The 12,820-nt window shown below is 41.3% G+C and overlaps 1 protein-coding gene across 2 annotated transcripts in view; it reads right to left on the reverse strand.

Moving 5' to 3' along the window:
• Positions 1-1,510: 1,510 nt before the first annotated feature.
• Positions 1,511-12,820, reverse strand: part of UROC1 (urocanate hydratase 1) — a 34,337-nt gene continuing 23,027 nt past the window's right edge. For both annotated transcript variants that reach the window (XM_090148238.1, XM_031607406.2), the window contains exons 16-21: positions 12,645-12,715; positions 11,642-11,740; positions 9,967-10,066; positions 7,627-7,708; positions 3,040-3,139; positions 1,511-1,862 (exon numbers count right to left, since the gene is read on the reverse strand). In XM_090148238.1, the coding sequence (XP_090004364.1) occupies positions 1,722-1,862; positions 3,040-3,139; positions 7,627-7,708; positions 9,967-10,066; positions 11,642-11,740; positions 12,645-12,715 (593 nt within the window). In that variant the 3' untranslated portion in view covers positions 1,511-1,721. The remainder of the gene's footprint in view (positions 1,863-3,039; positions 3,140-7,626; positions 7,709-9,966; positions 10,067-11,641; positions 11,741-12,644; positions 12,716-12,820) is intronic.

The raw sequence follows: 12,820 nt of genomic DNA on the forward strand, positions 1-12,820 counted from the left end.
TGTACAGTGCACTCTTCCTTCACTTCCTCCCTTTTCCTAGGAGGAAAATGGCCTTAAGTTGTGTCAGGGGAGGCCCAGGTTGGATGTTAGGGAAACTTTCTCAGAATGAGTGGTGAGACTCTGGCACAGGCTGCACAGAGAGTGGGGGGTCACCGTCCCTGGAGATGTTCACGAGCTGTGGAGATGTGGCACTGAGGGGCATGGTTATGGGCATAGCAGGGGTGGGTTGGGGTTGAACTTGGGAATCATGACTGTCTTGCTAACCTTAATGAATCTATGAAAAGAAAGGCCTGCCTAGGCCTTTAGTCTCAACCCAGAGGTGCATCTCTGATGGGAGGATATCAGATCAACCTGTGGCAAGCTTCAAACCTCACTACAGAAATTAATCTCCTCTGTTACCTACTGTCTGATCTGATACAGTGGCTGCAGATGTGTGTTTTGAAGGAGACTGCTCTGCCTGTATTGAGTTTTTCCAGCACTGAGGTCATCTGCCTAGAAATGACATCAGCGTCCCCACAGAGTGAGGCAGAACAATTGTCCATTCATAGACCCAGTTTCTCTGCAAACAGCAGAAAAACAAGGACGCTCAGCAGAGCTCAAGGAGTTTTTGCCCTGGCCAGGCCTATGGCTCCTGCGTGCTGAAAATCACAAGCTGCTTCATCCCAGCAGGGGGTGACAGGTTACTGTTATCACAGTGCTAAATTACACAGAGGTGAAGAATCCATAATAATATTTCTTCAACATTTTTTGTGGTAGATTTTTCAACTCAGAATTAAGATGACTATGGAGCAGCTCCACAGTACTTTCCTGTACTTCCAGAGTACAGAAAGACATTATATTTTCTGGATGTTCCTATGACAAATGGTGCCCCAGTTCTTTTGGGCTACAACAACTAGAGTGGTTGTATGAGATAGAACTACCAAGATACCAACCCAGTGTGATTATTAATGGGTTATGCCTAACATATGTTAAAGAAAGGCTGTCAAATGTGGCTGGCAACTACTCAAGTCTCAGTGGTATAACTTGTCAGCGTGTGCTTTTTTCCACAGCGTAAAGCAATTCTGGTGAATTGCAAAATGCACTTCACAGAAGGTTTGGTTGCAAGCAGATGCCAGCCTCTCACTGTTCATCTGGAGGTGTACACTTTATGTGAACAGAGTAAAGAACTGACTTCTGAAAATAAGTTAAAAAAAAAAAACAAAAACAACAAGGCAAAAACACACAGCACACCAGGTTTACTGTTCTGGCACCAGAAGCAGTGTGTGGTGCAGCAAGTACACACTTGTTAAGTACCAAAACACCACAGGGTCTTAAAGTTATTGGGTTTCTTGAGACCCCACAGTTCAAAGACTGCAGCTCCTCACTCCTTACCTGCAGCAGGCAGAGCAGGTCTCTGTGAGTAAGCTCCCTGCCTGTCGCAGAATGCATCACTGAGTTACTGTTAACACACATATAATGGGAAGTTGAAGTGCAAAATAAGACATTTCTCTCAGTTGCATCTAGACAGCTAGGTTATCATTTTTTAGTTTTATTTCAAGGGACAAAATTTCAGTTCCTTTCCTTACAAGGAGAAATTTCTTATTACAAGTACTCCCCCAAACATGCCCTATTAATGGGTTAAAAGGAAAAAAACTCATGTGGCAGAGACAATTGCAAGGCTTTTATCATTTGCACATTTTATCATACGTTGCTGCCAGGATAACATTGCAGTTGGAATACCACTAACATTTGAGGGCTTGTTCTAAAATGTTCTCATCCACCACTTTTTGAGGAAGAGTCACCTTCAGTGCAGCATTGTCTTTCATTGCTTGGCAGATCGTTTCATATGCATAGCCATTACCCGACCAGCAGCGCCTCGCAACCTGTCAGACCAGAAAAATTAATGTGTAAAAATTGCCCATTTTTCAAACCACATCCCATTTTGCCTGATATTTGTGCAAACACTGGCACACAATTTCATCACAATAAATCTTTCAACTCTCTGCCAGTTTCTAGTTTCCCCGATTGATAGCCTTTTTTAAAGGCTACTTCACTGATACGAGTAGTGTTTGGATGGACTTGGTGCATTTTCATGCAGAATTGCATTGCTGGACTGATTACATTGGTAGAGCCAGGTTTATAAACTTCACAGAATTCCCTCTACAAAACACTCCATACTCCATCCCAGTTCTGTACAACCAGCAGTTGCTTTAGATAACAGTATGATTTTAACAACTAATGCTTTTTTAGTTGGATAAATATTTAAAAGGGCAATTTCACTCAGTGCATTTTCAAATTACGAAATCAAGAAGCCAAATTCTCTGCCAGCATACAAGTGAAGCTCCACAGACAGGGAACTATAAGTCCTTCTGCATTTTGACCTGTGTGCAAGAAAAGTTTGCCAGATGAAGAAAAACACCAGTAACACGAGGAAGGAGTGCTTACAAGGAAGCAAGTGCTTCCTTGCGTTCAGTGCCTTACAATTCTCTGCTTTATGAATCGTGTATCAGTGTCTGAAAGATTCAGACACAGAAGTGTTTGAGCAAAGAAAATCCCTCGGTTCCAACTTATCAAAATATTTAAGCTTTTGATTAACATAAGGCTTATAAGAAGTTCTCAGGATCATAGCGATAACTAGAAATGTCCTTTCAAGTCAACAAGTCAATTTCCCTGCCATTCACCTGTGATTATTCCTGGCAGTATATTTCAATGGTGCACTACGGTTTATTTTCAGTCTTGTATATAATGTGGGCAATGTTCCCAGACTGTCCTTTTTAAACATGGATCTGAAGGAGCAAGGCTTTTGCTTGCAATAAATCAGGGCAGCAAGAGATTTATTGGGTTTTTAAAAGGCTATCTGTGATACACAGTGCTTGCTAAGTAAGGGTTTGTCTTCATTAATCTACAAATTAATATCATTGTTCTCCTTCAATAGTTTAGTAAAGATATTTCAGAACTGAGACAGGGTATATGTTCAAATTATTCCTCCTCCTTTAAAGACACTTAGATCTAGAAGATAGGAAGATAGAGAAGTGAAGATGCATAATGAGTTTTGGTTACCCCATTGGAAACATCCCAGCTGAGCATCATCTTAGCTCGTTCTTCAGCCTCCGTGGACCCATCCAAAACCAGGCCAAATCCCCCATTGATCACTTCACCCCTAAAGAAATAGAAATGTAAGAATTCAAATCAAAAGAATGCAAATCAATCCCACAAAACACTGTGGGGATTTGATCAGCTGCACTGGAGGAAGAAGGATGAGAACATTGTAGAAATGGTGCTGAATAAGGCACTGACAGTGACCTTTCATACAAAAAATACTCCTGGTGACTAAAGAGTTACTCATCTCAGTAGTTTGAAGGTTAAGCAATTTGTGTTTGCTGTGCTAGAGCCTGCCATATCCATAGGATTGTCAGGACTTTGTGCTTACTGAAGCAGACAGATGGATCTGTTTATATTCTCTTGGGACAAACATGAGCGTGTTTCATTAAAAAAGTGTTAAGCACCACTTCATGCACATCTGCCTTGATCATTTCAAAAGCATTTATTTCTGTATGAGACACATAGATGCATAGAAACTGCAGCGCCAACATTTCAGGAAGCAGACTTATTGGTAGAAGAAATAGAATACAAACTAACAGCCTATACATGGGACAAATACCAGTCTGGTTTCATAAGGACAGGGGAAATAGATCTTGTCTCACTTCAAAATCTGGTCTGCTCAAGTTCCTGTTTGGTTGCATATGGTAAATTCAGTTGGGAAATTATTGGTTGCTGTAAATCTGTAAGAGACTTCTCGCATTATAACTCAGCATCAGCAATGTAAGAGATGGGGCATATCTTACCTACAGCAACACATGGCAGGAGAGACTAAAAGAGGTTCTGGAGGCATGGTCTCACCATCTGCATTTTGTAGTTAATATAATGAATACATCCACAAAATTTACTTCAAGTAACATCAGACATACCTATGAGTCAGACAGACTTAGGTGTCCTCCAATCCAGACAAGAATCATTTCTTACTGTCTGTCTTCCAGCACTAACTTGAACTTCTTAGGAAATGGGAAAACGATGCTGCACTGGAGCCTCACAGACTTGAGATCTGCTTCCTGAACCCAGTACTCATGTTTTCCCCTTGTCACTGTAATGCAATGTACTTACGTGATGCTAATTCCCTTTCACTCATTATATGCACTACCTGTGTGATAAGTAGGACCTTAGCACATAGCTGAGCAAAGAACTCTCAGCTCCAGCTCTCACAGTCACTGTACTTTACTGCAATTCCTTCCACTTTATTAGATATACTACTATTACAAACATTTTCTGTTGAAAAGCACAAGTTACAAGTTTCCTTGTAACTGACAGTGCTCATAGCAGAACGCCAGCAGATGAATGTTTTCTTCTTCAGCAGGAAAATTTCAGTCATGTTTTCAGCTGAAATGTTTGAATACTGTTAACTCTGACACAAAATGATTCTTTTTGATCAACACTCAACAGTAATACAAACAGCTCTTATTGTGAGAAATCTTTAAATCTGCTCTTCGTCTCTTTTGGGTATGAAAACAAGCATCCAAAGGTTTGCACTTCCTGCCATTTCTGCTTTTAGAATCAGTATGGCATCACAGTGCAATCGGGATCACAGTACGATCACACCTCAGGGCAGCCCACTGACAGTATCAGACAGCAAGAGGCCTCCAGAGTGATGCTTTATAAAGATTTGCCACATTGGCAGCTGATGTTCTTTCAGTGGCAGAGATCCCTTCTGCTCACAGCATCCCAAAGAGCATCCTTTGAAGCTCAGACATGAACAGCGAGTGTCTGATCTCAGTTGCACTCCATAAATTTAGAGTCTCTCCATCAATTTCCATGGAGTTACTCCAATGTAAATCAGAATCACTCATCAGAGTCTGTCCTACTGTCTAAAAGTCACTCAAATTGAATGCCACCGTTCGTTAGAATGGATTTTCTAGCAAAACCTCTCACTTTTAAAGGGGAGTTCTCTGCCTTCATTAGCATTGGGTCATATTTTCAGGTAATTAGAGAAACATGTGGCATTTTGACCTAAGCTGCCTCCTATAATTTCCAGATGTCTCCTTCCAAGGTGATCAAAGAAAACAAGGCCTCCCTCACAAACAAGATGTCACACTGTCAACAGCACAATTCAATTCTTAAATTACTTCTGCCTTCTTGTACTACAGGTTACTCAGACCCTGCCCTATTCATTCTGAAAAAAAAAAAAAAAAAAAAACAGGCAGCAAGAAATGAATAACACTCACTTGTAATAATCATAGTCAAGACTATGCTAATCTTAAGTCTCTCAAACAGCACATGATGCAGATTCCAGCTAAATGAATATTAATCCTGCCTTTTTTTTTCCCCCCTTCTTTGTCCCACAAGGCTACAGCACAGAATTTCTGGTCTCATACAGAAGAGATAGCAGATCTGTCAGCAGCTCCAGCAGCCCAGCTTCTGCAGGGAGGACTGGGAGCTGGACACAGAGCAATTGCTGTTTCAGATCTCCCGAAAAAGAAGTAGTTCAGTGACAACTTGATTTCCACCTAATTACACACGTTTGAATGTGTATATATCCACACACAGGTATAAGCTTCCACGTGCACTTTCACACCTCCACATCAGCTGACAAAGAGATTTTTACCAGGCACATGGAAATTTCTTCATGGCAAAGTCAGCCGTGTCTTTACCTCCCTAGAGGAAGCAAATCCATCCTAAAACCTAAAAGCATCCATTTTTGCTTTTGGAAAGTCATTTGTAATGGCTGGGGGATGGTTTTGGTTTTGCTTCTTTTCCCACCTTCAAATTGTTCCTCTTTCTCTCCTTAGAAGGCAGAGGGGTGTAGGTTTAACTGGCCGGGGTGGCACTGGGATTAGGTAACCCAAACAGAACCACCTGTCCTGCACAGCTTTTGGGGCTCCACAGACCACGGCATGTAATGACACAGCATTGTTAGCACATCTGAGCCTCAGCATGGTGGTTTACTAAAGCTTGTGCAAAGACAAGCCTAGTTTTCAGGCTCCACATTCTTCACTGAAGCACAGTAATTTAATCACACAGGCTATGACCACTCCAGAGAGCAAGGTGAACAGATACTGTTCCACAGTGAGAACCCTAAGCAGCCACAGGATCTGGTTAAGATGATAATCAAGCCCTGCTTTTCTGTGGATATTTTGATTTCAGGGAATAGCCACTTGCTAACTTCCCAATTCAGTACACAGATGACAGCACCTCTGCTCTGCCTTCAGGGATCGCTTCTTTCCAATGACGTAGTATAAGGAGCGAGGAGCCAGGGCAGTCTCACCATTCAGCCAGTCTGAGTTGCTCAGAGGGCTAGAAATGTGCAGGAAGGATTGGCTTTGCAGAGGCCAGAGATAGGGAGCAAGATCATTTGTATCCTTTGGATTCTGACAGAGCATCATCAGCGCACAGAAGAACATTTGTGGCATAAGCAATTACTTCTGGAGTTCCAGTAATTGTAATAGCTATCATGAAAATACTCAAAATATTTTGCACAGCAGTCACTGAAAAGTGCTTTTCTTCACTTGTATACCAGAAGCAGATGTTTTAAAAGGTTAAATTCAGCTAAAGCCATTCAGAAAGATGTAATTCGCTGCTATCTCAAGTCTGTGACTGAGGTGATCGCAGTAAACAGATATTACAGAACGTAGTTTCCATTCAGAAGTTGTGAATGAAGTCCTGATTATTGTGGTTGTTATTACTGACATCAGTAAAGTCACATTTTTCACTGCATGTGTATAAGCCCTCAAAGTTTTCTTATCCCATTGCTCAGTTTTTCTCTTGCATACCTTCCATTCAGTAGTTACTCCACTGAAAAAAATCAAAAGGAGTACAGGGAAGGGAATGCATCTGAGCTGAAGGGTTATTATTATTATTTTTTTTTTTTTAGCTCCAGCTCATCTGGACAAGGAATAATTATCATCAAATGTCTCTGAGGATAACATCTGCAACAAGTTTTTTAGTTTGCTGCTGTTGGCACGTTCCAGAACTGGATGAAACAGTGAAGTGAGAGGGATCACTAGAGCATTTTATAGAGGGTTGTCTCTCTCTGGCTACATCAAAAAATGAAGACGTGGCTGTGGTCTTTCGTGCTGCCAAGCACACGCAAAGGGAGAAAGATGACTGAGGGTTTGCTGGCACCTGAGCTGCTTTGCATCAATAACCCCTCACTGCACTTTAGCACATGGGCATTTATATTGGGGTCCTAAGGTCACAGATTTAAATATAGCTTAAGGGGAAACCTAAACATAATCCATCCAGTAACACTCTGACTGTGCATATGCGAAGACAACTTTGGAAGTGGGATCTGTTCAAGAAAACCATGGCAGACTGTCCTTGTTTGGCAAATTAAGTTATCCAAACTGTGCTGTGGCCAATGTCCAAAACACTTTTTCTTGACATATGGAAACGAATTAAGAGAGCCTCAGACAGAACTACACTTCACCTTATAACGCATCCTTTCAGCCCTTGCCTCCAAACCCACCCTTCCCATGATCATAGCACCATACTACACCAGTGGTACAATACACAGCTCCCCTCCTGTCTCTTGCTCCTCCCCCAGCAGCGATAACTGGTTTCACAATTCAGCTTTAGAAACACCAACAAAGTTCTCACCAGCCAACTCCACCGCCGTTGTGCAAGGCAACCCAGGTTGCTCCTCTGAACGCATCTCCTACAAAATTTTGTACCGCCATGTCTAGGAAGAGAGGAGAGGTGTTAAATGCAGCATGTCTGAGCCATGGTGTTTTTTGTTGGCTGCTCACTTCCTTCCACTGCCATCTCCGCTGTGGCAATGTGATGGCAACATTCTCTGGCCACAGAGAATTTTGCCCTGAACTGCTGAAATCACAGGGGATTTTGTTTCAAAAATGAAGTCAAATGCATTATTTCTGCTGGTACATTCACTAGAGTTTCATACATTCACTACAATTTGTACTAAAGGACATACCCCAAAAGAGGTACATACGGAGAACAACAATGTAAAATTTACTGAAGACATTTATCTAGGTTTAATTCAGAAGCAGTTGCTTTTAATAGCAAAAATATGCTAGCACAATATTCAAACTGGTCACACTTGCAAACCCACAGTTAGTATATATTTGATGGAAAAATGAGTTTACTTGAGCACTAATCTATGTTAAACCCTGTCAAAAGCCCCATTATGGCATCTTCTCTCAGGCATTATGTCACTTTAATAACCCAATTATCATAATTACAGTGCTGTCAGGAGGGAATGGGAGATATTCAATTCCCTTTATTCTTAGCACATACGATTTTCTTCCTCAGCCAGCAGATGATAAGAATGGAGGTTGGAAAAGGAGCATGGCAAGTGGGATAACGATGTAATAACGTCGTGCTCCTTGGCTTTGATAAAGGTCACTAACTGTGCAAATGTCTGTGCTGAAATACACTTTGCAGAGCAGCAGTGGCCCACGTTTGACAAGGATCAGACAGAGGTACTTACTGCAGAGCAAAATTACACAGGCAGAGACTCAAAAATTCCGTGCCAGAGAAGAGCCATTTCAACGGAAACGACTCAAATGTGGTGTTAAAACAGCAGGAAGGGAAGGAGAGAAGAGAGAGGAAGACCTGAGATGTCAGGTGTTCTTTAATTACCTCCGGAGACTCACTTGGTTTCAAAGACCAGCAGAATCAGTGGCCAATAGGATTTGGAAAAGCCCTTGCAGAAGGCAGATAGTTCATGTAATTCAGAAAACTCAAAGAAAAACAGATAGCATAGTAAGCAATTGGGTTTAGCAGGCCTTGTTGAGCGCAGTGCCTGGTGTTCATTATATGGCTAAGCCCTTTGGTGGAGGCATCCGTTTGGATTGCTGTTCTCTGTGCAGCTTGGCAGGAACAAACATTATTTCAGGCCTCTGTCCATCTGGCACATTGCAATCAGCCAACATTCGAAGAAAAATGTTGAAGTGAGGCTGATAGGCACTGCTAAAAGCCTCATTTCATCAGGCAGTCCATTTAAGATAGCAGGGAACTTTTCTCCTGAACATTGACCCATAATTTGTTTCTATTATGAATTTCCAGTCCTAATGGCAGTTGTTCCCAGCTACCTCAATCATAAAGCATCCTTCTACAGCAACTTGCATCCTCCTGCCTTGGGTCACTGAATATTGTCAGTTCACGGTACGTGAAGACACTACTGAGCTAAAATTACCACCATAATTATGGAAAATTGAGACTTAGGTAAAGAAATGTTTAGTGCTTCACTCATGTTTCACATCCATAATCTGGTATCCGTTGAGTTTATTTTATCTAAAGCACCATTTCTTCATTTCATAAAAGCAGATTCTGGTTGGTTCAGGTCAGGTATGCAGAATTAAAGGCTCATAGTGAATAGCAAACACACATAATTTGCCCACAGTCACACTGTGAGTGAGAAACAGAGAACGAGATCTAATCCAGAACTCCTGACTTCATTCTTGTGCTTTTACTATCAAAGTACATTCCTCTATGACCAGAAAAGTTCCTTTCAGAAACTCCAGGCTTCTCTTGAACCCCCAAGCAATGAACGAACAGAACTGTGAGTCTTTATGCTTTAAGAAAAATGCTATTTGAGATCTGATTTTCATTTTGTGTATCCCAAGGAAGCCCTGCCATAACTCTGCTCACATCACTTGCTGGAAAGACAGAAGTGCAAAACTAAAATCAAACACAAGGTGCAGTTCTCTAAGACCAACTGCTCTCCATCTGCATTCAGGTAAATCTGGTACAACTTCACTGAATTTTCAGCACTCTTCTGAGCCCCTCCTATTTAAGTAGCTCCACATTCACGTCTGTATTACTTGACAGCTACTATGCCAAGTTCACAAAGTCTGATTAACTGAGATTAAAGGGTTGAATAAAAACATTTTAGAACATCAAAAATATATACGCGTATCACTCAAGGCAATTTCCTTTTTTGAGCCTGTACAGACAAGTCTCAGATGCTCTGCTGACCTGCACAGAAGGCTGATCCATCATAAATGTTTGATGTTTCTCTGTAAGGACTGTCAGTCCCACTCACATCGTGGTGATCTCGGCTGAGGACTACTGGAGCCTGCAAAAGCAAAAAAGATGGCAAATGGAGTCTTGCGTGGGCTGTCAGTGTTACCATGGGTCATCTTTTGCTGAATTTGCTTCTACTTAAGTCAGTAAAAAAATCACGGCTTTGTTTCACCTCCTGAATCCCCTGAACCTCCGTCTCCCTCCTATCCATTTATTACAAAAGGAATGCTGTCACTATTCATGACACTCACCATCATTTCACAAATGAGAACATGAGTTAGTTTTTATATAAATTACATCCTTAAAAGGGACAAGGAGAAGAGAAGCAGCGTGGCTATTTCAATACTCAAAACCTTTCTCTGCTGAAATTGCAAACACATTTCAGTGTAGAAGAACTCATTCAAAAAATAGTTCTTTTTTCAAGCAACCATAAAGAAATAGTTTGGGTTTTTTTTTTTTTTCCCATTCTTGTGGAAGACTTCAAGACTAGAAATAAGGCAGCAACAAGAATTAGTGTTCTCACACAGATTAAACAAACCCATTCTTGATCTGGAATTTAACTGACAGCATAATCTACATCAGTTTGTAGGGTTTCGTTACCCTTCGCCATGCACACGTTTCTGTAAGAGTCATTCACTTTCTTGGCATGGTGTGGTCTGGAATTAGTTGGCTCTGTTTTATGCTGGCATGGATTAGAAAATAACTGAAACTAGATATGAACACCCAGCTTCCAAGAGGGTGAGTGGAGATTTGAAGAAACACAAAAAAGGACAAAATCTGAAGGGCCTGGGATTTTGACCTTGTCAGTTGTAGCTCCAAGGGAGTTCTCTGTCTGGTCAGGTTTACTTTTTAAGATTAGCTTGCAGTGACGTTCATTTTGAATCCTGAGAAGGTCAACAGCTCAACATTTGAAATATTTTAACAAACATTATCTGAGTAACAAAAATACAGACCTTCCCTTGATGGAATCCATTCTAAATCTGACTTGAATTTGCCTCTTTTAAAAGGGTACTTATTGTAGTTTGGCTGTAAAAGAGATGAAAATGAAAGAGTGGACAGGGAACGTGAATGCCTGGATCTGATGCTGCTGTATACACACAATCAGGAAACAGCAGGGCACTGATGAGGGCTATTTATGAGCAGAGATCACAATCTTTCATAAAAGTTTTACCATCCAGAAAAGGAAAGAAGCAGGAATTTGAATCAAATCAACGGATGTGAGGTTACTAATTTGAATGTTTCAAACTCAACGCAGCAATTCAGCTGTTGCAAAAATTCCCTTTTTTTTTTTTTAAATCATTGAATGTTTGTCCCAATTCATTTTTTCCCCCTTCATGCTACAAAACCACAGCTTATGTTGTACCTGTAGATGGTCAAATACCAAATAAGGCAGATTCCCAGCATGAAATAAAAGGTAACATATTTCTGTTTCTAGACTTGTCTGTTTGTTACACAATACTGATCACTGACTGAGAGGAGAACAGAGCACACTAGCAGAATACTGCATCCATGTAAATGGCAGGCATCGCTGCTCCTATTGGTAGAAGCTCTCTCCTTTCCCACCTGCCACCCTGCTATCAGATATAAAACACAATTACCAGACCATATCAAGAGGAAAAAGGCAAACCTTAATCCTTCCTTCAGCAATCGCTCGATTAATAGCTGTGGCTATAGACACACGACCCCTCTGATCGGAATATAAGATTCTAGCTTGAGATCCAACAACCTATAAAATAAGAAAAGCCACAGTGATAAGGTTTTCTTTGCAACCAGCTTATCTTCAGGCCCCAGATAAATGAAGTCCCCTTCTGTAGGAGAAAATACAGATTATTTGTTCATCAACTTCCAGCTTCCAGAAAATAGAAATTAAGGCCTCTTTGAACAGAGTTTTATCTCTGCTCACACAATCTGCAGGATGTATTCCTGTAATCAGCTGCTACTGTCCAATAATCCCACTTTTTAAATCAACCCCATTGCTAGACTATCAACAAATGCCTTATCAACAGCTGAGAAGCAGATGTTTGGAACTGGTGATGGGCTGGAAAGAAAGAGAAATGCAAAGGCAAAGAATGGCAAAGAACATCTGTCCTGCACAGCTATGCTCCTCTTCAGCCTTTACTCCACAGACCAGTCTGGCTTCCAGATGAGGAGAGCACATGTAAGCCCTTCAGCATTACCAGTTAGCTTTGCAGTGAGAGCTCGGCCTTAAAGAAATACAAAGGATGCTTCATCACCATCCTGTTTCAATATAACACAACACAGTATACCAGTTTTGGAAAGGGTGGTGGGAGCTCCAGGTCCAATGAGGTCAGGGCAAGTGAATGCCAAAAAAGATAATCTGAATGGTGCTGAAAGGCAGTTACAGATGAGGTAGAGGATGAACACTGTCCTATTTCACTCTAGATATAAGGCTAGATCTTGTGTATTACTTGAACATTTCCAGAATGGGGGGGAGTGAAGGGAAAGAACCGCTTCAGCTCACCCTAAAAGCCCTGCTGAGGAGAGATGCTTGAGTTATCAGCTGTATTTACTCATGTTTTCATTCCTACCCATACCTACTTTTCATCCCAACACTGTGAACTGTCTGGACAAGGAGCAGTCACTTGTCCTGAGGGAGGCTGTGCACTTACCAAGCTGTGCCTCCCAGCTTCCCGAATCCAACGGATGTTGTCATGGTACTGCTGCTTCACAGATGTGCTCACTTGCAAGGGAAAGCAAGAAAGAAATAGGTTTTGAAAATGAATGCAATATGCTCTAAATTAAATTAAATTCATCTGACAGCACTAGCAAATTATATTCCTGCTCT

The sequence above is a fragment of the Phasianus colchicus genome, chromosome 11 (genome assembly GCF_987193195.1).
Source record: "Phasianus colchicus chromosome 11, bPhaCol1.hap1.1, whole genome shotgun sequence".
Classification (NCBI taxonomy): Eukaryota; Metazoa; Chordata; class Aves; order Galliformes; family Phasianidae; genus Phasianus; species Phasianus colchicus.